Source organism: Gymnoscopelus braueri (assembly GCF_963280865.1).
Source record: "Gymnoscopelus braueri genome assembly, chromosome: 12".
Lineage (NCBI taxonomy): Eukaryota > Metazoa > Chordata > Actinopteri > Myctophiformes > Myctophidae > Gymnoscopelus > Gymnoscopelus braueri.
The window spans coordinates 30,616,825-30,639,367 of NC_137614.1; the positions used below are offsets into that span (position 1 = coordinate 30,616,825).

The window sequence follows — 22,543 nt, forward strand, 5'->3', positions numbered from 1 at the left end:
CTCCTTCTCACCCTTTCTCTCTAGTATTTTTCTTGCTCTGTTTTTACAGGCAGCTGAAATGATAGGATGAAATTCTATTTGTTGGCAGATATCAGTACCCCTGATAGGTTTTCACCTTTATTTCACCTGTGCATCTTTTGGAGAGTGCAGCAGAACACAGTGAAAAAAAGGGGTGCCCTTGGCCTTGAGGGAGTGTTCCCCTCCCCTCCATCACCCGGGGATGAACTGTCTGACTATTTTGGTCTGTTTGTCTTTGCTAGTTTGACAAGACAGTAGTCAAGCAGTCTACTTACTTTAACCCTATAGCATCCCTATTCTGGGCATGTCATAATTGTCAGCAATTCAGCAATTATAGCCAAACATTCTGCGAAAATAGCGGATCTACAAGCTCGTTGTGAGCTAGTACTGTAGATCAGCTACTTTCGGCAGAGGGTTTTGGTGTAGAGGCAGTCCCTGCTTGGCATGGGGAGATAATAATGTGCTCATGGGCTTCAGGCAATGCTACCTGTGAACCAGTATGTGTCCTACCCGACACCAGGGTCTATATTTCTCAATGGAAGAGTAGTGAGATCCCCTCCAAACACTGTAGATGCATTAGTTATACTATCTTAACATACAGATTAGTTCAAATAATGTGTTATAAATAACCTCTGGATTGCAGCTTTAAACCGATTGAATTTTAAATGCAAATTGGAAATCGCAGCTGAAATACACTGCCAATACAGCAGTAATGTCACAGACATATACTGAAGCAGCAGCTCTATCATGTTGTCTTTGCTTTCTTGTGGTGTTTTGATTATGTGATTCATTCCACTGTTATTTTGTTTGTTTTTCTTTTTGATTATTCTTTGAATGGAGCCCATGACAAAGTTACATCTTATATTCTCTTGTATTCTGTTCATTCATGGTTAAGGAAAATCATTCATAGTTGTGAACATGGGGGAAGCATGGTCTCCTCAAACAGTCTGTCAGATACACTGCAAAGAGTTTTTTTTAAAAAACACTCTCAGAGTTAAATTAATAACAGTGAGGATTTCACAGTTTACAAACATGAAAATGTGTTTGGATGGGTGCTGTATATCAAACTATTTCATTGTACATTCAGCGGCAAAATTGAAATCACTGCAAGACTTGTATATTTAGTGGTCTGAGAAAAACAGATTGCTCCTGTATGTGAACCTGCAGTAACATCCTCCTCATTAACCACTATAACATTATAAGACAACAAAAGGCAGCATGTTGTCCATATCAGAGTCCCAAAAAAGCAGACCAGCCCAGCCCGGCACCCCCACCCCTCCCAAAACCCCTCCCTGCTTCTGTCCATTCCCCGTCAGCCTTCCACCCCTCCCCACGTTGCCCATTTCCATCTGAAGCTGACCCAGCCCAGCGCTCAGCGCAGCCAGCACTCTGCAAAATGCTTGTTTATCAACTTTCACTACATCCCCCTAACCTGACTCTGCCAGATGGGGGCGGTATTGAGTAACTAGTTTCTCAAGACAGCATACATCTGAGATCGCTCAAGGGGTTGCGCTAACGTCGAACCGCTCCCGTTGCGAACCAATCAGCGTGAGCTAAGGGCGGGATATGTGCGAAAACGGATGTGACGCCATATAAAGGCGGCTGTTGTGTTGTAGTTTTTTCACTCGTCAACATGGCCGCTACCATAAGCAACACCGATATGACGATTGATGCTGCAATAACAACAGTTATTTCTCAACTGGACAATATTTCTTCGTTGAAAGAAGAGCAAACAATAGCATTGAAGGCTTTTCTGCGTGGAAAAGATGTATTTGCTCTCCTCCCGACTGGCTTCGGCAAGAGTTTAATTTACCAACTAGCTCCACTGGTAGTGAAAGTACTGGGGACGAAGCCGAAGCCTATATTGATAGTGGTTTCTCCTTTGAGTGCACTCGTAGCAGATCAAATCAAAGAGGCTACGAATCTGGGACTCTATGCTGGGCAACTCGTAGATAATGCAGCACACGCCGCCATCCTCGACGGCCGATGTCAGCTTGTCTTTGGTGGCCCGGAGTTGTGGTTACTGGAGGATAAATGGCGTGATATGCTTTCCTCAAAAGTGTATCGTGAAAACCTACTGGGCATTGTCGTCGATGAAGTTCACGTCGCATACAAATGGTAAGCTAAACGCCGTTAAATGGCTGTATAGTGTAATTGTTACACTACACATTACACTGTAATGTTAAACTGTAAAACAGAGCAGCGTGTTTATAAATACGGTTACAGTAGTTCCAAGACGAAGTGTTGTAACATTTGTTTTATTTAGGTCAAACATTCTATTATAAACAATAAGCTAACACACACAAACAGACCAAATGTTAAACACAGATCTTACTGTAACTGTATTGCTGTAATGCAACTATGCACGTTACTGTTGCTGCTACCTAGACTCAATGTAGGATTTCTTTTTCTTTCAACCAGGGGACTGGGAGCAAACGGGAAGCCTGCCTTCAGAGAAGCCTTTTCCAGGCTGAATGAACTAAGATCCCTAGTCAAAGAAGGTGAGTTTTGAAACACAGTAATGCTACATGATTAAATACATGATTAATTAATATCAATCCAGAAAAGGGGCATTGATTGTGTTTGGAAGGGGGGCTGCATTGTGCTGCTACCTGAGGGGGGGGGGGTGATGTTGGGGGGGCTGTTTCTTTTGTGTGTGCATTGGGCTGGCAACCTGGTTGGGTTAATCCCCCTATTTTTAATGTTAGGGGGAGGGGTGTGTTGTGCTGGCAACTTGGGGAGGCGAACTCCACTCTTTAGCCAGGTTAGGGGGAGGGGTGTATACACTACAGAAGCAGGTCATAGAAGTTGGTGCTGTCCAAGTGTAGTTATTTGTCATGTAAAGAAAATGCAGTATGATATCTGGAAATGTCAGTCTTTACCTGAAGCTACCCGATAACATAAATAACCTAATTATTTTGCCTTTATAACGCTCTAGAAAGTGTAGCCTACATGAATTCTTCATTAATGCTTGTTTGCTGATACATGTGCACTTATTGTCTTTCAGGTTTACCTGTGTTAGCGTTGACAGCATCTGCTGATAACAAGAACAGAGGCCGTGTGACCAGGATGCTGAATATGGAGGAGGCAACTCTCGTGACTGTTAGCCCAAACCGGAGAAACATCAGGCTGGGACTGAGTCGGGTTCCTGCCGATAACTTGAACTGTATGGACTGGGTAGTAAAGGAGGTCAAAGATAAGGGTCTATCAATGTCTCCCATCATAATCTATTGCAGAACACTGAAGTCAGTTGGCAGAGTGTTCACCTATCTTAAAGCAGAATTGGGAGAAGATGCTTGGGTTAACAGAGACCGGGATCAGAAGTCTGAGAACCACCTTTTAGGAATCTTCCACAGAAACACACTGTCAAAGTACAAAGACAGAGTTTTGGCCTCCTTTAGTGGAGAGGGAGAGGGGAGCTGCAGAGTGGTTGTTGCAACAATAGCTCTTGGAATGGGCTTGAATTTCCCTAATGTTTCTCATGTTGTAATGTATGGTTTGCCAGAGGATGTTGAAGACATTGTTCAACAAGCTGGAAGGGCTGGCAGAAATGGGTTACAGTCACATGCAATTTTGCTTGCTATAAAAAAAACTGAAAGGGCTGCTCCAGAAGTGAAAGAACTGATACACACTGGCACTAAGAGCTGCTTTAGAAAAGCACTGTACAGTCATTTTGAAAACCAGCCCACAAGTGTAGAGCCAGGGCATGTCTGCTGCAGCTATTGCCACTCTGTATGTTCATGTGCAGGTGAAAATTGTGACGAGCCTATCCCCAAACATGAGGTAATAGAACAAGATGTTGGCATGCAAGGGAAATGTAGAGTGGTAACACAAGAGGACAAATCTCTTATCCGGGAAATGTTAGAGGAGTATATGAGTTGTTTAGAAAAAGACACAGCACATGTCTACACTAGCAAGTCAGCATGTACTGGTTTCAGTGCTGAGCTCATAGATGCAGTAGTAGAACGCTGCACACACATATTTGACTTGTCTTACATTCTTAGAAACCTTCCAGTATTCAGAAAAAAACATGCAAGAGAAATTCTGCTAATCATCAATGAAGTCTTTGGTGACATTGAGGATGTAGAGCCTTCTTCTCAAGAGGATAGCTTCACTGAGCCAGACATCGATTATACAGGGTATTTTGATGAAGATGATGAGGACTTTGAGATGGGAACACAGCACAGCAGCTCAGAGTCGTCTGACGAATAAGCAGTTGACCATTAAAGGCCCTTATAAGACTCAGATTGGTTGTCAACTAAAGCTGTGGAATATTTAGTTGACTGAATGCTCATGATTAAAATTGTTTTGTATGTAATTTGAACATATTAAAAGTTTGTCGCTGCAAAAAAACTGTTGTTTATTTTCCAGGTATGCAAATATATCACTTTTAGATTGATAACCTTTTTATCACAAGACTGGTACTGTATGTCCCTGCTTTCCCCCCATGTTCAAATTGATTGTTTCAAATCATTAGGCTAGAGGCATTGATCAGTTTGCCATTTTACACATGGGATTCAACTTTGATACTGTAGAAACATGTTATGACGTACTTTTAGAAAGTAAACATGAACAAGTGAGGCAAATGAAAATGTTTATTTATAAAAAACTAAATTCCATAGTTGCGCATATTCAGGTAGGGGAAAATCCCAACAATATATATATATATAACAGATTATAAAAACACCATGCGTAGCCTATATTCAATAGGATCCCAACTACTCATATCCTTTTCAAGTACCCTTCGTTAAAAAGTGCAAATTCGATATACATATTTTCTTACATCCTGCAATGTGTGTGAAAGTAATGAGAAAAATAAAGATGCCATGTAATGACAGGCTGTGGCTGCTGGGTTGAAGGACAGCTAGAACTCTAGGCCAAGAGCATTCGGTGGCATCTGTACTGATGTGCCGTGGCAGACCTGTCACTCTTGGTTCAATAAAACCCTAAAGTCTAGTTTATAGAAGACATACACAGAAATTACCGTTCACATGCGCAAGGCATCTTTATTGACAAACAAGGGAGATTCCCTCTATACTATGTGAATAAAAGAACAGCAAATTAATATTAAAACAATACGACCTGATATATCACGATTCGCTCCACATCTAAGTCTGCATGCAAACAAGCGTTCGGTTGAGCGCCTGGAGAATTCTCAAGTTCTTATCTATTACATTCAGTATATCAACGCTGTGGCTATCAAGGCCTGTCTTCTGACTGCACTCTATAAAGTAAAGGTTGACGGCCCAAGGTTCCACAATGGACCATCAACCCCTCCTTGGGTACGAATTTAGTACCCACAACAACACAAGATTAAAATCTAAACAGTACTTTATAGCAATTATCATCTAGCATAACATATTGCATGTTTTAAAAAAATCAGGTCCCATTTTTCCTATTTGAGTTATGTGAGCCGAGGAAAACCCTTTTCTTTGAAGGGGAAACTCTGAACTAGGCTGGGGCAGTCCCAAACCTACCATCTGGACATGAGCTCTTAATGGGGACAATCACACAACATTTGTCATTTGATTCCAATAAGTGTATTACTAAACTTAGGGTCCCTCAGTGGGGCACTCCCACTGAGTTTTCCTTTAGAAGCAAGTATTCTAACATGTGTATTATTATTTTCTCTTGTAAAATGTATGCATTTTTGTTTCTTCTTCTCCAATTCCTCTGGTTGAGGTGGTCACTTTTCCGAGCCCGGAGGAGGAGGTTCCGACAGAGCCCAAGACTAGGCCCCCCCCCTCCCCCAACCCATCCAGTGCCATTAACAAATGTACTTGGCACTGAATGAGCTAAGAGACGGAGGTCCCACTCCTGAGCCCCCGGGTCCGTACCCTCCTGGGGCCTGAGACCGGAGCCCCCCGTATTATGCACAGGGGCCCCAAGCGCCAGTCAGATCCGTACCCTCCTTGAGGTCAAAAGTCGGGGCGTAGATATCGTGCAGGGGTGTTCTTCGTCAAGTTCAGCATGGGGGCCCAGGTGGCAATAATGTTTCTGTGGTGTTGATGGGATTCCTCTGTATCTGCTCTCTTATCACTTGTCATGTGCGAAGGGCAACACAGCCTATATTTAATGTGCCTAAAGCTGCCAGGGAGGTCGCTACGATCAGATTACGTCCCCCAACAGTACTGCAGCTGCAGAGGGAGAGAAAAGGGGGGGGGGGGAGACACAAGGGTGCAGGTGTGAGGGAAAAAGAGAAAAACCAATAAAATGGTCATGTTTGTCAATGGAAGACAAAGGCTTTATTCAAGCTGAATATGTTATTAGATGAGGGTAAGTCTATCCACTGAGGTAGTACGGGATTAGTGAATAAAGTGTAAACACGTTTTACTGTTATGATTACATGGATGTTGACATCAAAACTGAACCTTTGATGCAAATATTGTTCAGACGGCATAGTGAAAACAAGGCAACACACGGGGCAGTATGAATAGTGTTGAAATATGAATTGCATACCCCATAGCTGAGTGGTTACTGAGCCCGCCTGGGAAGCCAGAGCCCTTGGTTGACCCAGCCGTAGAGCCGTTACTGCTGTGAAGCTGCAGAGTTGTGCTGGATTGGAGCAGACACTCTTGGGGGAACCATTATGGACGTCGCTACTGCGTATGATTCCAGGCCAGGCAATGTGTCGATGTGTGTTTCCTTGAGCAAGACTCTTAACCCCTAATTGCTCCTAGTTGTTCTAGGATGTGTAAAAAGCAGAGGATGAATTTCACCTTTGTGCATATATATACATATAATAATGTGACAAAAATAACACCCCAATGGAGTGGGGACTATACCAGTATTCAATTTTATCTATGCGTGCAAGAGGTGAAACGTTATTTTCGGGATGTTGAAGGAGACTTAGCTCTTGTGTGTTCTTGCCTTGGTAGGACAGGAGAATCATTTTTGCACAGGGCTCAGCGCAGGCCAGCTCTGGACCAGGGGGTGACGACATCGAGGTGCAGCGTGGGTCCTGTGAAGTGTCGGTTTTGAAAAGGTGGAGCAAAACATTTAGAAAATAGTTAACAAGGCTGTTTGATTCAGAATATGTACAGTATATATAAAAAGAGAACACTTTCATTTTTTTTTACCCCAACTTGTTCATGTTGGAAAACTGTTCCATGATCTCTCTGGTAGAAAGTTAGTTTTGAAAAGGTGGAGCGGGAGGGAGAGAAAATGAATTCTCCGTTCGCGGTGGTGTCTGCGTCACACACTTTATGTAATCTTAAGTAAGTCTCTGAGTCTGTGAACCTTATGCTGTCATTGTTCAAATAGGGACACCCTTCCACTCCTTCAACTTCGACCTCATCCAACCCCACACCTCGCTGTGCTTCACTTTTGAAAGCAGGTTTCTGTTGAACTTGGGGAAGGCTGTGAACTGTCTGCCTGGTTGGTTTTTGAACAGCTCGGCCTCTCTGAGAACCTCAACAAGTGCTATAATGTCGTCAGTCTGGTCACGGGCATGATGGATGCCGCTGGACTTTGAAACCTCCAGCTCAGTGTCTGTGATGTCCATCATGTCCTTCAGAACCCCAATGGTCTTGCTGATCCTGTCTGCTGCTTTCTCTGTCATGTTTGGGCCTGTGCGCTTCAGGAACGATTTCAAGAAATTGTTAAGGTGTTCCAGATGCAAATCAAGAGAAATATTCTTGCCCATCCCTCCGCTCCCATTCCAGAACCTGTTCCAAGTCAGACTGTGTGCTAGGCGAGGGGAGAGAGTGGCGTTGACCTGCACGGTCAGCAGGAGTGTACTGTAGGAGTATTGGGTATGGCCATAGGCCTTGTAGAATAGCAATGCTACAGAGTACATCCTCAGTAACCTCTCTCCATCTCCCTCCTTCACTGCATCCTGCATGTTGGACAGCATGAAGCCAAAGCTGAGTCTTGCTTCTGTGTGCTGTCGTTTGTGGTCCACGGAACTAGGCATGACTGGATCTGGCACACCCACTGTAGGTACAGTTAAGCCGTGAATTTTATGCTCGTGGTTCTCCCTGGCCTTGCTGTACTTGTAGGTTTTGGGACAACTTGGCATGCGGCATTGGAGCTCCTTCCCCGGTGGAGGACGATCACTGGCACATTGTCTGATACCTTTCACAGTGTCTGAGATGTCATTAAACATGACAAACCGGTCCACAATTTGGGACACGGCTTTATGCAACCAGGTCCTTTTCACATCTGGTGACCCAGACCTGATGTCCTTGGGGATGAAGTCCTCTGGCACATCTGTTGAGACATATTTAAAAAAAGAATAGATATCCTAGGCAAACATTTTCACATTCATAATTGAAATGTTTTGAAAGAATATATAATAATGTGGACAACTACTATGTGACCATAATTAGTGACAATCAATTGTGTACCTGTGACATTGTTCAGTCCAAAGTGCTCCATTGTGGCAGCCAGGAAAAGAGCAGCAGTGTCCTTTTGCACCATCTCTTTATATGCGTTGAACGCAGCATGTGGACCTTTTTTTGCATTGCTGCAACTGCAAAAATATGAGAAGTAAAAAAAGAGGAAGGAGGCAAAGAATAATAACTGCTGATGATGATGATGACATGTAGGGGACCACCAGACAAAATCGTGGTGGCAGGAGTTACTTAACAGGACACACATATATTAGTAAAGTATTACATAATAATACAAGAATTAGTTAATTACTTGTATACCGCTTTGCAAGAATTCAAAGCCGCTACACAGTACAAAATAAGGAGACAATGTTAGTCAAACAGTCGACAAAACATGAGACGGACAGACAGACATCAGTGGATGGGAGAGGAGTTAGACTTGGGGGTATAGAAAAGGCAAGTTTAGGTGGATCTGGGGGACTGGGAGGGTAAGATGGGTTAAAAGTTGTCAGTGAGGTAGGTGAGGGGCTTTATAGTCGATTGAAAGGTTGAAATCACATGAACACAAACACACATAAACATATACAGACAATACAAACACAAACCCGGGTCATCGCTCATCAAGTCAGAAATCATCAGTCGTCAGTTGTTAGTAGTCAGCCCCCCCCACCTCCCCCCAGCAGTACCAAGCCTGAATTCATGTTGGCTGGACTGGATTTCCCCTGGCGGTAGAACAGAGCACAGTAAGTCGTAATGATGAAGTACCAAGCCGGAATTCATGGTGGCTGGAGTTCATCAGTGACAAGAACATCGCTGCAAAAGATTTGGAAAATAGTTAACAAGGCTCTTAGAATCAGAATATGTATACGGTATATAAAAACAGAACAGAAGACTTTGAACATTTCTTTTTTACCTCAACCTGTTCATATTTGAAAACAGTGTCCCATGATCTCTGGCTGAATCCTCCTTGTAAAAGACCAGATGATAGATCTAAAATCCAAATCATTTTGTAGTACAGTAAGCAAACAATTTCATTTAGGAGGAAATATTATTTTCATGATAATTAGCATGATAGCATAGATAAGTCAAGTTAGTCCAAACTTTGTTTTCAGGGAAGTGGTACAGTAATTGGCTGCTAGTCCATACTGTTGTGAATGAACAGTTTGAGGTCAAACATTGAGTGAGTTCACCCACCTCAAACAGGTTCCGGATTGCATGCCAATCCTCAAACTTGAAGACAAGGCCTTCCAGTCTGTCTTCCCTGCTCTCTCCTTCTGCAAAGGACAACTGGATGTTCCGACTGTTCCCCTCTGTCAGTCTGTCTCCACCTACAAACACACTTTCCAGTCCATGTGGGTCCTTTGGCACATACCTACATGACACATCAAATAGACTTACTAGCTTTATCAAAACCCTTCCCTTCAGATGCATATGCAAGTAAAAATATATATTTTCCTTAGTTCAAAACTAAATAAGGCCTGTGGGGCACATGCAGCATGTAATAAAGCCCCTGCACTCAACAATATTGGTGTATATGACATGCAAAGTTGGGCAATTGTGCGATGTCAATCCGGTAATTCCATGATGTGATTGCGATGACTAGTGTTAGAAGAAAATCACTAATTTGGCAAGTTCAAGTGTCACTTTTTGATAAGCAATGGCCGCTGAAATGCACAAACACTGACTCTTTTTTTTGCATGCCGTGGAATTGACAAACTGCACGAATACAAACATTGTGTTTCATACATTCCAAGACAAGCCATACTTACTCATTCTGGAGGTGCTGTAAAACGTCAACCAAGTCCCCAGTTTTGTTCTCATCTTTGAACAGAAGTCCAAGAGGATGCTATGAAGGAAGAATATATGGATTATAATAGCATAATGTTTTTAGTTTATAACCTATGCCAGTAAACAAGTTATTACTTGCTCAACTTAAAAAGTTAACTCAATGGTACAACTGACAGTTGTAGTGTACGTCATTTAATACTTACGTGAGTGGAGGCCTCTGACATTGTGTCTGAATATTGGTGAGGGATGTGACTAGCCACTACAGAAGATAATGGCTTGAAAGCCTTCAGGTACTTGGTCAGAATGCGGCTCCCTAGGACAACAAACTCTCGTCGCATATGGGCTTGGATCTCAGGACCAGGAAGGGAGTTCCCAATGTCATAGTCCATAATTGGCTGAGTTGGCTTGTCCCTGCTGAGATGGGTTATGGACACTCTGTCTTCTACAGCCATGTGGTGAACCCAGTGGATAGATTTGTTCGCTTGGCTAGTAGACTGCTGGTGTGGGCGGATGAAGAAATCCAGATTGTCAAATATGATGGAATATGTGGATGGTGGTGTTGGTTGTGATGGTCCTAGCGGCAAGACACTGCCGGATAGATTTGTGCCATCGCCAGTCCCTTGATCAGTCTGTGAAGTGCCGCTGGGGAGTACAGCACCTCCCTGTGCATCGATGGTGTTCTCCATGGTGCTTTGGGTGGTTTCATCTGTATAACACACACACACACACACACACACAGACAAAAAATGTTAACACATAAAAGGACTCATAAAATTAAAGGTTAAAACACTAATGCAGCGACAAAATAAACAACGATCAACAAAAAGAATGGCCCTTCTAACCTGACACGACAGACAGATCAAAGCTGAGTATAGCTTCATCAAGCTTCTGGATCGCAGTGTCACTCAGTGGGCTGGTTTCAGGAGTTCCATCTGCAGCCATAGCACCTCCACCTTCAGCAGTGTCTGTGAGGCTGACTTGCTCAACTCTGTCAGCAGTGTCTGGGTTCCCGAAGATTTCACTGGCTACTTTCAGTATGTGAAATTCTTCGCCGCAGGTGTTTGCCAATTCGGTAAGCTTTTTCACAGCGTTGGTGTGTGTTGTGGTTATACCCAGTTTGCTAAGCCTTTTAAAAACTGCCTTCTTTGCCCCTCCATACTGTAGAACACTGTCCACATAATAAGCAAAGGCTGATAATCGTGGTTCCCTTCCTCTCAGAGCGATTGCAGCAGCAGCACAGGTGACATGGGGAGACTGTTTGGTGAGTTGATTAAATATCGAAAATATGAATGGTGACATAGACTGGAGATCTGACAGCAACTTGGCGAATGAAAATTCCTTCAAATCATCTGCCGATGACCGCCACAACATAAAACCCTGGGATGGACTACACAGTTTTTTGCTCTCATCCTCTATTAATTGTAGGACATTGTTCTTAAGTTCTCCAAACAGTTCTTGGTGTCTGACAATCAGATTGGCTGCTGTTGTCCAATTTTCCTTGGTGAGGTGTTCGACAATGCCTGCGGTGTTGTTGTCACACACTATTGTTCTACCCCTGATAGTAACCTGAAAGAAAAACAAAGGGGTTTATTATTAAATAATCATAAGTGTGACTATGCATTTTTAAATATAATGGATCATGATTATTGGCCTAATACGTGCTCACTTAAAAGGAATTATAATCCTTTTTTGTTACTCTTAATGCACTGAGACAGAAAACTGCTACAAACCATGACAACAAAGCTGAACAGAGGCAAACATAAATATTTGCTACTATGCACAGATATATAGATATATATATATACAGTACAGTATATAAAAATCCAGTATCAGTATATAAACTGTGCAAATAAGACAATATTGCAGCATGCAAAGATGCTGGAATAAATATGCAATTTATTTGTGTTCAATTAGTTTAAATTATACACAAAAGAGGTAGGTGGTAAGTTAAGGTAAGTCCCACTGTGTATTAGAATGTCGATTGGTTAGGGAGAATGGCTGTTTGGTGTTACAGGTTTATTTCACATGTATTGTTTCTGACACCATGTGACTCATTTAAGTCTGTTTATCCAACACCCTTCCCTAACATCTGCCTGTTTAACAACCACCCTCCCCCCTCTGTAGGTAAGGTTGGAGGGAGGATGGGCTGTGAGATGTTAAGGGAGATTAGACCCTGCCAGATAACAAAGATAAATGATGTCACATTATAGTAGTACCAGCCAAATATTATCTCCATGGAGAGGGAATATTAGCTAATGACAGCCTGCCTAGTCACATTTCCTTTGAAAAGTCATTAACCAGTGTAGTATATTTTAAAAGTTGTGAGTTACCAGGCCTGCTTGGAAGAGATTTGTGAAGTAAGTGAGAACAGACAGTGAAGCAGGATTTGGGGGACAGCCCCCCAGCCTGCTGTAAAATGAGACCCTTTCTAATCTCTTGCCCTGAGCCAAGTGTGCTTATCAGATCAACAGAAGAAAGGCCCTTTGTCCCTATTGTGAAGATAGAACAGACTTCCAGCCTTCTAGAGCAGTGGTTCTCAACCTGTGGGTCGGGACCCCCAGGGCTGTCCCCACATGATTTTGGGGGGGTCCCCAAACGACAGTGCAAGTGACAATTTATAACTTTCAAGACTTTTTAATACCTATTTTTGTTTTACCATTACTGCATCAAAAGTATTCAACAAACTATACTATAAAAACTGGTCAAACATTGGCCAAATTGTCAAATTATATAATTAAAACATTGAAAATAGCCGATCTACAAGATCACAAGTTATGAGCTTGTAGATCAGCTATTTTCACAATATTTATCTGGGGGGTCCCCAGTTCAAATATGATTATTTTGGGGGGTCACGGCCTGAAAAGGTTGAGAAGCACTGTTCTATAGAGTCATACATTTTAAGATGGTTCTATTTTTAAATGAACGGATACAGAATGAGATGAGAATATGAATACATGAAAACCCAGTGTATTAGTGTACACTGGATACTCAGCAGATGTATACAATTTTAACTGGCAATGCAGCTGGATTAGCGCGAGTTGGCAGCATTAGGTTAGACACAATTAGAAATAGTTTCACAATATGAACTGACCTCCAATAGGCTTCGCCGTACGGGCATCCCAGTTGTTGGTTTAGACAGCCGACGAGATGGGGTCGTTGTCGGGGAGTCAGCTGGAGCAGTCGTTGTAGGGGTGCGAGATGGGGTGACCCGAGATGGAGTGCGCGCTGGGGTGCGAGCTTTTTTACTCTTCCGTGGTGTTTTAGAAGGCGTAGGTTCCCTGTACCGTTTATCTGTCCTCGCGGATCCAGATGCCTCAGGTGACGTCGGTGTTTCTACTGTAGCGGTAGCCGTTTCTGGAGGTCTTCTGTCCTTGTCCTCTTTTTCCCAGCGCCTTAAAATGGAAAAATCGTCTTCCATTCTTTGAAGCAAGCGAATACATGACCTACACATCCGACACGATACGGAGGGGTCTTTAAACAGTGTTAAACCTAACGCTATCAGGCGTTCGTTAATACTTGTTTCGTCAGGCTTAGTAGGCCTATCAAATATCTTCCTTGTATTCGTTAAAATACCTTTTATGCGCAGATTCGTGTTACAAAAACGGCAAAAATCTCCGAGCTCCATGATAACTTTTTTTTTGCAACTTCTTGAGAGTTCTTGTTGTGGTGGGTGAAATACTGGACTACGATGTTGACTTCCTGGTGTCGCGCCTACCATACGTCACGTAGACACGTCAATATGATTGGTTGTGTTTGCACGCCCACACGGTGATAGACAGACGGTCCCATCCAATCATCTACCAAGTATCTTGAAAAAAAGGAACAGCCCCTTCATCGAATTGGCTCCCGAGAGCCCAGATCCAAATAAGCTGAGAAACAATTGTGACGAAAGCTTTTTGGATCTGGAAGCGTCAGGTTAGGTCATCGGCAGATGATTTGAAGGAATTTTCATTCGCCAAGTTGCTGTCAGATCTCCAGTCTATGTCACCATTCATATTTTCGATATTTAATCAACTCACCAAACAGTCTCCCCATGTCACCTGTGCTGCTGCTGCAATCGCTCTGAGAGGAAGGGAACCACGATTATCAGCCTTTGCTTATTATGTGGACAGTGTTCTACAGTATGGAGGGGCAAAGAAGGCAGTTTTTAAAAGGCTTAGCAAACTGGGTATAACCACAACACACACCAACGCTGTGAAAAAGCTTACCGAATTGGCAAACACCTGCGGCGAAGAATTTCACATACTGAAAGTAGCCAGTGAAATCTTCGGGAACCCAGACACTGCTGACAGAGTTGAGCAAGTCAGCCTCACAGACACTGCTGAAGGTGGAGGTGCTATGGCTGCAGATGGAACTCCTGAAACCAGCCCACTGAGTGACACTGCGATCCAGAAGCTTGATGAAGCTATACTCAGCTTTGATCTGTCTGTCGTGTCAGGTTAGAAGGGCCATTCTTTTTGTTGATCGTTGTTTATTTTGTCGCTGCATTAGTGTTTTAACCTTTAATTTTATGAGTCCTTTTATGTGTTAACATTTTTTGTCTGTGTGTGTGTGTGTGTGTGTGTGTTATACAGATGAAACCACCCAAAGCACCATGGAGAACACCATCGATGCACAGGGAGGTGCTGTACTCCCCAGCGGCACTTCACAGACTGATCAAGGGACTGGCGATGGCACAAATCTATCCGGCAGTGTCTTGCCGCTAGGACCATCACAACCAACACCACCATCCACATATTCCATCATATTTGACAATCTGGATTTCTTCATCCGCCCACACCAGCAGTCTACTAGCCAAGCGAACAAATCTATCCACTGGGTTCACCACATGGCTGTAGAAGACAGAGTGTCCATAACCCATCTCAGCAGGGACAAGCCAACTCAGCCAATTATGGACTATGACATTGGGAACTCCCTTCCTGGTCCTGAGATCCAAGCCCATATGCGACGAGAGTTTGTTGTCCTAGGGAGCCGCATTCTGACCAAGTACCTGAAGGCTTTCAAGCCATTATCTTCTGTAGTGGCTAGTCACATCCCTCACCAATATTCAGACACAATGTCAGAGGCCTCCACTCACGTAAGTATTAAATGACGTACACTACAACTGTCAGTTGTACCATTGAGTTAACTTTTTAAGTTGAGCAAGTAATAACTTGTTTACTGGCATAGGTTATAAACTAAAAACATTATGCTATTATAATCCATATATTCTTCCTTCATAGCATCCTCTTGGACTTCTGTTCAAAGATGAGAACAAAACTGGGGACTTGGTTGACGTTTTACAGCACCTCCAGAATGAGTAAGTATGGCTTGTCTTGGAATGTATGAAACACAATGTTTGTATTCGTGCAGTTTGTCAATTCCACGGCATGCAAAAAAAAGAGTCAGTGTTTGTGCATTTCAGCGGCCATTGCTTATCAAAAAGTGACACTTGAACTTGCCAAATTAGTGATTTTCTTCTAACACTAGTCATCGCAATCACATCATGGAATTACCGGATTGACATCGCACAATTGCCCAACTTTGCATGTCATATACACCAATATTGTTGAGTGCAGGGGCTTTATTACATGCTGCATGTGCCCCACAGGCCTTATTTAGTTTTGAACTAAGGAAAATATATATTTTTACTTGCATATGCATCTGAAGGGAAGGGTTTTGATAAAGCTAGTAAGTCTATTTGATGTGTCATGTAGGTATGTGCCAAAGGACCCACATGGACTGGAAAGTGTGTTTGTAGGTGGAGACAGACTGACAGAGGGGAACAGTCGGAACATCCAGTTGTCCTTTGCAGAAGGAGAGAGCAGGGAAGACAGACTGGAAGGCCTTGTCTTCAAGTTTGAGGATTGGCATGCAATCCGGAACCTGTTTGAGGTGGGTGAACTCACTCAATGTTTGACCTCAAACTGTTCATTCACAACAGTATGGACTAGCAGCCAATTACTGTACCACTTCCCTGAAAACAAAGTTTGGACTAACTTGACTTATCTATGCTATCATGCTAATTATCATGAAAATAATATTTCCTCCTAAATGAAATTGTTTGCTTACTGTACTACAAAATGATTTGGATTTTAGATCTATCATCTGGTCTTTTACAAGGAGGATTCAGCCAGAGATCATGGGACACTGTTTTCAAATATGAACAGGTTGAGGTAAAAAAGAAATGTTCAAAGTCTTCTGTTCTGTTTTTATATACCGTATACATATTCTGATTCTAAGAGCCTTGTTAACTATTTTCCAAATCTTTTGCAGCGATGTTCTTGTCACTGATGAACTCCAGCCACCATGAATTCCGGCTTGGTACTTCATCATTACGACTTACTGTGCTCTGTTCTACCGCCAGGGGAAATCCAGTCCAGCCAACATGAATTCAGGCTTGGTACTGCTGGGGGGAGGTGGGGGGGGCTGACTACTAACAACTGACGACTGATGATTTCTGACTTGATGAGCGATGACCCGGGTTTGTGTTTGTATTGTCTGTATATGTTTATGTGTGTTTGTGTTCATGTGATTTCAACCTTTCAATCGACTATAAAGCCCCTCACCTACCTCACTGACAACTTTTAACCCATCTTACCCTCCCAGTCCCCCAGATCCACCTAAACTTGCCTTTTCTATACCCCCAAGTCTAACTCCTCTCCCATCCACTGATGTCTGTCTGTCCGTCTCATGTTTTGTCGACTGTTTGACTAACATTGTCTCCTTATTTTGTACTGTGTAGCGGCTTTGAATTCTTGCAAAGCGGTATACAAGTAATTAACTAATTCTTGTATTATTATGTAATACTTTACTAATATATGTGTGTCCTGTTAAGTAACTCCTGCCACCACGATTTTGTCTGGTGGTCCCCTACATGTCATCATCATCATCAGCAGTTATTATTCTTTGCCTCCTTCCTCTTTTTTTACTTCTCATATTTTTGCAGTTGCAGCAATGCAAAAAAAGGTCCACATGCTGCGTTCAACGCATATAAAGAGATGGTGCAAAAGGACACTGCTGCTCTTTTCCTGGCTGCCACAATGGAGCACTTTGGACTGAACAATGTCACAGGTACACAATTGATTGTCACTAATTATGGTCACATAGTAGTTGTCCACATTATTATATATTCTTTCAAAACATTTCAATTATGAATGTGAAAATGTTTGCCTAGGATATCTATTCTTTTTTTAAATATGTCTCAACAGATGTGCCAGAGGACTTCATCCCCAAGGACATCAGGTCTGGGTCACCAGATGTGAAAAGGACCTGGTTGCATAAAGCCGTGTCCCAAATTGTGGACCGGTTTGTCATGTTTAATGACATCTCAGACACTGTGAAAGGTATCAGACAATGTGCCAGTGATCGTCCTCCACCGGGGAAGGAGCTCCAATGCCGCATGCCAAGTTGTCCCAAAACCTACAAGTACAGCAAGGCCAGGGAGAACCACGAGCATAAAATTCACGGCTTAACTGTACCTACAGTGGGTGTGCCAGATCCAGTCATGCCTAGTTCCGTGGACCACAAACGACAGCACACAGAAGCAAGACTCAGCTTTGGCTTCATGCTGTCCAACATGCAGGATGCAGTGAAGGAGGGAGATGGAGAGAGGTTACTGAGGATGTACTCTGTAGCATTGCTATTCTACAAGGCCTATGGCCATACCCAATACTCCTACAGTACACTCCTGCTGACCGTGCAGGTCAACGCCACTCTCTCCCCTCGCCTAGCACACAGTCTGACTTGGAACAGGTTCTGGAATGGGAGCGGAGGGATGGGCAAGAATATTTCTCTTGATTTGCATCTGGAACACCTTAACAATTTCTTGAAATCGTTCCTGAAGCGCACAGGCCCAAACATGACAGAGAAAGCAGCAGACAGGATCAGCAAGACCATTGGGGTTCTGAAGGACATGATGGACATCACAGACACTGAGCTGGAGGTTTCAAAGTCCAGCGGCATCCATCATGCCCGTGACCAGACTGACGACATTATAGCACTTGTTGAGGTTCTCAGAGAGGCCGAGCTGTTCAAAAACCAACCAGGCAGACAGTTCACAGCCTTCCCCAAGTTCAACAGAAACCTGCTTTCAAAAGTGAAGCACAGCGAGGTGTGGGGTTGGATGAGGTCGAAGTTGAAGGAGTGGAAGGGTGTCCCTATTTGAACAATGACAGCATAAGGTTCACAGACTCAGAGACTTACTTAAGATTACATAAAGTGTGTGACGCAGACACCACCGCGAACGGAGAATTCATTTTCTCTCCCTCCCGCTCCACCTTTTCAAAACTAACTTTCTACCAGAGAGATCATGGAACAGTTTTCCAACATGAACAAGTTGGGGTAAAAAAAAATGAAAGTGTTCTCTTTTTATATATACTGTACATATTCTGAATCAAACAGCCTTGTTAACTATTTTCTAAATGTTTTGCTCCACCTTTTCAAAACCGACACTTCACAGGACCCACGCTGCACCTCGATGTCGTCACCCCCTGGTCCAGAGCTGGCCTGCGCTGAGCCCTGTGCAAAAATGATTCTCCTGTCCTACCAAGGCAAGAACACACAAGAGCTAAGTCTCCTTCAACATCCCGAAAATAACGTTTCACCTCTTGCACGCATAGATAAAATTGAATACTGGTATAGTCCCCACTCCATTGGGGTGTTATTTTTGTCACATTATTATATGTATATATATGCACAAAGGTGAAATTCATCCTCTGCTTTTTACACATCCTAGAACAACTAGGAGCAATTAGGGGTTAAGAGTCTTGCTCAAGGAAACACACATCGACACATTGCCTGGCCTGGAATCATACGCAGTAGCGACGTCCATAATGGTTCCCCCAAGAGTGTCTGCTCCAATCCAGCACAACTCTGCAGCTTCACAGCAGTAACGGCTCTACGGCTGGGTCAACCAAGGGCTCTGGCTTCCCAGGCGGGCTCAGTAACCACTCAGCTATGGGGTATGCAATTCATATTTCAACACTATTCATACTGCCCCGTGTGTTGCCTTGTTTTCACTATGCCGTCTGAACAATATTTGCATCAAAGGTTCAGTTTTGATGTCAACATCCATGTAATCATAACAGTAAAACGTGTTTACACTTTATTCACTAATCCCGTACTACCTCAGTGGATAGACTTACCCTCATCTAATAACATATTCAGCTTGAATAAAGCCTTTGTCTTCCATTGACAAACATGACCATTTTATTGGTTTTTCTCTTTTTCCCTCACACCTGCACCCTTGTGTCTCCCCCCCCCCCCTTTTCTCTCCCTCTGCAGCTGCAGTACTGTTGGGGGACGTAATCTGATCGTAGCGACCTCCCTGGCAGCTTTAGGCACATTAAATATAGGCTGTGTTGCCCTTCGCACATGACAAGTGATAAGAGAGCAGATACAGAGGAATCCCATCAACACCACAGAAACATTATTGCCACCTGGGCCCCCATGCTGAACTTGACGAAGAACACCCCTGCACGATATCTACGCCCCGACTTTTGACCTCAAGGAGGGTACGGATCTGACTGGCGCTTGGGGCCCCTGTGCATAATACGGGGGGCTCCGGTCTCAGGCCCCAGGAGGGTACGGACCCGGGGGCTCAGGAGTGGGACCTCCGTCTCTTAGCTCATTCAGTGCCAAGTACATTTGTTAATGGCACTGGATGGGTTGGGGGAGGGGGGGGGCCTAGTCTTGGGCTCTGTCGGAACCTCCTCCTCCGGGCTCGGAAAAGTGACCACCTCAACCAGAGGAATTGGAGAAGAAGAAACAAAAATGCATACATTTTACAAGAGAAAATAATAATACACATGTTAGAATACTTGCTTCTAAAGGAAAACTCAGTGGGAGTGCCCCACTGAGGGACCCTAAGTTTAGTAATACACTTATTGGAATCAAATGACAAATGTTGTGTGATTGTCCCCATTAAGAGCTCATGTCCAGATGGTAGGTTTGGGACTGCCCCAGCCTAGTTCAGAGTTTCCCCTTCAAAGAAAAGGGTTTTCCTCGGCTCACATAACTCAAATAGGAAAAATGGGACCTGATTTTTTTAAAACATGCAATATGTTATGCTAGATGATAATTGCTATAAAGTACTGTTTAGATTTTAATCTTGTGTTGTTGTGGGTACTAAATTCGTACCCAAGGAGGGGTTGATGGTCCATTGTGGAACCTTGGGCCGTCAACCTTTACTTTATAGAGTGCAGTCAGAAGACAGGCCTTGATAGCCACAGCGTTGATATACTGAATGTAATAGATAAGAACTTGAGAATTCTCCAGGCGCTCAACCGAACGCTTGTTTGCATGCAGACTTAGATGTGGAGCGAATCGTGATATATCAGGTCGTATTGTTTTAATATTAATTTGCTGTTCTTTTATTCACATAGTATAGAGGGAATCTCCCTTGTTTGTCAATAAAGATGCCTTGCGCATGTGAACGGTAATTTCTGTGTATGTCTTCTATAAACTAGACTTTAGGGTTTTATTGAACCAAGAGTGACAGGTCTGCCACGGCACATCAGTACAGATGCCACCGAATGCTCTTGGCCTAGAGTTCTAGCTGTCCTTCAACCCAGCAGCCACAGCCTGTCATTACATGGCATCTTTATTTTTCTCATTACTTTCACACACATTGCAGGATGTAAGAAAATATGTATATCGAATTTGCACTTTTTAACGAAGGGTACTTGAAAAGGATATGAGTAGTTGGGATCCTATTGAATATAGGCTACGCATGGTGTTTTTATAATCTGTTATATATATATATATTGTTGGGATTTTCCCCTACCTGAATATGCGCAACTATGGAATTTAGTTTTTTATAAATAAACATTTTCATTTGCCTCACTTGTTCATGTTTACTTTCTAAAAGTACGTCATAACATGTTTCTACAGTATCAAAGTTGAATCCCATGTGTAAAATGGCAAACTGATCAATGCCTCTAGCCTAATGATTTGAAACAATCAATTTGAACATGGGGGGAAAGCAGGGACATACAGTACCAGTCTTGTGATAAAAAGGTTATCAATCTAAAAGTGATATATTTGCATACCTGGAAAATAAACAACAGTTTTTTTGCAGCGACAAACTTTTAATATGTTCAAATTACATACAAAACAATTTTAATCATGAGCATTCAGTCAACTAAATATTCCACAGCTTTAGTTGACAACCAATCTGAGTCTTATAAGGGCCTTTAATGGTCAACTGCTTATTCGTCAGACGACTCTGAGCTGCTGTGCTGTGTTCCCATCTCAAAGTCCTCATCATCTTCATCAAAATACCCTGTATAATCGATGTCTGGCTCAGTGAAGCTATCCTCTTGAGAAGAAGGCTCTACATCCTCAATGTCACCAAAGACTTCATTGATGATTAGCAGAATTTCTCTTGCATGTTTTTTTCTGAATACTGGAAGGTTTCTAAGAATGTAAGACAAGTCAAATATGTGTGTGCAGCGTTCTACTACTGCATCTATGAGCTCAGCACTGAAACCAGTACATGCTGACTTGCTAGTGTAGACATGTGCTGTGTCTTTTTCTAAACAACTCATATACTCCTCTAACATTTCCCGGATAAGAGATTTGTCCTCTTGTGTTACCACTCTACATTTCCCTTGCATGCCAACATCTTGTTCTATTACCTCATGTTTGGGGATAGGCTCGTCACAATTTTCACCTGCACATGAACATACAGAGTGGCAATAGCTGCAGCAGACATGCCCTGGCTCTACACTTGTGGGCTGGTTTTCAAAATGACTGTACAGTGCTTTTCTAAAGCAGCTCTTAGTGCCAGTGTGTATCAGTTCTTTCACTTCTGGAGCAGCCCTTTCAGTTTTTTTTATAGCAAGCAAAATTGCATGTGACTGTAACCCATTTCTGCCAGCCCTTCCAGCTTGTTGAACAATGTCTTCAACATCCTCTGGCAAACCATACATTACAACATGAGAAACATTAGGGAAATTCAAGCCCATTCCAAGAGCTATTGTTGCAACAACCACTCTGCAGCTCCCCTCTCCCTCTCCACTAAAGGAGGCCAAAACTCTGTCTTTGTACTTTGACAGTGTGTTTCTGTGGAAGATTCCTAAAAGGTGGTTCTCAGACTTCTGATCCCGGTCTCTGTTAACCCAAGCATCTTCTCCCAATTCTGCTTTAAGATAGGTGAACACTCTGCCAACTGACTTCAGTGTTCTGCAATAGATTATGATGGGAGACATTGATAGACCCTTATCTTTGACCTCCTTTACTACCCAGTCCATACAGTTCAAGTTATCGGCAGGAACCCGACTCAGTCCCAGCCTGATGTTTCTCCGGTTTGGGCTAACAGTCACGAGAGTTGCCTCCTCCATATTCAGCATCCTGGTCACACGGCCTCTGTTCTTGTTATCAGCAGATGCTGTCAACGCTAACACAGGTAAACCTGAAAGACA

The 22,543-nt window shown here is 43.1% G+C and overlaps 4 protein-coding genes across 10 annotated transcripts in view; 2 read left to right on the forward strand and 2 right to left on the reverse strand.

The window, feature by feature from the left end:
* The window catches only part of myt1b (myelin transcription factor 1b), a gene marked incomplete at its 3' end in the record, with an annotated part of 156,628 nt that overhangs the window by 43,057 nt on the left and 91,028 nt on the right, over positions 1-22,543 (reverse strand). The gene's annotated exons all lie outside the window — the stretch shown is intronic.
* Positions 1,461-4,290, forward strand: LOC308096233 (putative ATP-dependent DNA helicase Q1). Its single transcript, XM_080443581.1, has 3 exons — positions 1,461-2,136; positions 2,440-2,519; positions 3,026-4,290. Exons 1-3 carry the CDS (start codon positions 1,652-1,654, stop codon positions 4,228-4,230), a joined length of 1,770 nt encoding a protein of 589 aa, XP_080299707.1. The 5' UTR covers positions 1,461-1,651; the 3' UTR covers positions 4,231-4,290.
* LOC308096246 (uncharacterized protein) lies at positions 4,999-9,048 on the reverse strand. Its single transcript, XM_080443610.1, has 5 exons — positions 9,038-9,048; positions 8,367-8,491; positions 7,098-8,229; positions 6,478-6,979; positions 4,999-6,155 (listed from the first exon to the last, which is right to left on the reverse strand). The coding sequence occupies exons 2-3, from the start codon at positions 8,437-8,439 to the stop codon at positions 7,274-7,276; spliced, it is 1,029 nt and encodes a 342-aa protein (XP_080299736.1). The 5' UTR covers positions 8,440-8,491; positions 9,038-9,048; the 3' UTR covers positions 4,999-6,155; positions 6,478-6,979; positions 7,098-7,273.
* LOC308096242 (uncharacterized protein) lies at positions 13,417-20,560 on the forward strand. 7 transcript variants are annotated; one of them, XM_080443597.1, is made up of 11 exons: positions 13,417-14,577; positions 14,714-15,216; positions 15,362-15,438; positions 15,836-16,013; positions 16,218-16,294; positions 16,395-16,521; positions 17,068-17,192; positions 17,330-18,461; positions 18,580-18,670; positions 18,856-19,081; positions 19,404-20,560. In XM_080443597.1, exons 1-6 carry the CDS (start codon positions 14,121-14,123, stop codon positions 16,429-16,431), a joined length of 1,329 nt encoding a protein of 442 aa, XP_080299723.1. In that variant the 5' UTR covers positions 13,417-14,120; the 3' UTR covers positions 16,432-16,521; positions 17,068-17,192; positions 17,330-18,461; positions 18,580-18,670; positions 18,856-19,081; positions 19,404-20,560. The 7 variants fall into 4 exon arrangements, with proteins under 7 accessions (XP_080299723.1, XP_080299724.1, XP_080299727.1 ...); XM_080443598.1 differs by having other exon boundaries at positions 16,395-16,602; positions 18,580-19,081; XM_080443596.1 differs by having other exon boundaries at positions 18,580-19,081.

What these genes read in the sequence shown, in the direction of transcription:
- LOC308096233 (XM_080443581.1), top strand. Translation starts at nt 1,652, where the DNA reads ATGGCCGCTACCATAAGCAACACCGATATGACGATTGATGCTGCAATA. An exon ending in GTTCACGTCGCATACAAATG is followed by an intron (nt 2,137 to 2,439) that starts GTAAGCTAAACG and finishes TCTTTCAACCAG; the next exon opens with GGGACTGGGAGCAAACGGGA. An exon ending in AAGATCCCTAGTCAAAGAAG is followed by an intron (nt 2,520 to 3,025) that starts GTGAGTTTTGAA and finishes ATTGTCTTTCAG; the next exon opens with GTTTACCTGTGTTAGCGTTG.
- LOC308096246 (XM_080443610.1), bottom strand. Translation starts at nt 8,439, where the DNA reads ATGGTGCAAAAGGACACTGCTGCTCTTTTCCTGGCTGCCACAATGGAG. An exon ending in TGGACTGAACAATGTCACAG is followed by an intron (nt 8,230 to 8,366) that starts GTACACAATTGA and finishes ATGTCTCAACAG; the next exon opens with ATGTGCCAGAGGACTTCATC.
- LOC308096242 (XM_080443598.1), top strand. Translation starts at nt 14,121, where the DNA reads ATGTCACCATTCATATTTTCGATATTTAATCAACTCACCAAACAGTCT. An exon ending in TGTCAGAGGCCTCCACTCAC is followed by an intron (nt 15,217 to 15,361) that starts GTAAGTATTAAA and finishes CTTCCTTCATAG; the next exon opens with CATCCTCTTGGACTTCTGTT. An exon ending in TCAAATATGAACAGGTTGAG is followed by an intron (nt 16,295 to 16,394) that starts GTAAAAAAGAAA and finishes AATCTTTTGCAG; the next exon opens with CGATGTTCTTGTCACTGATG.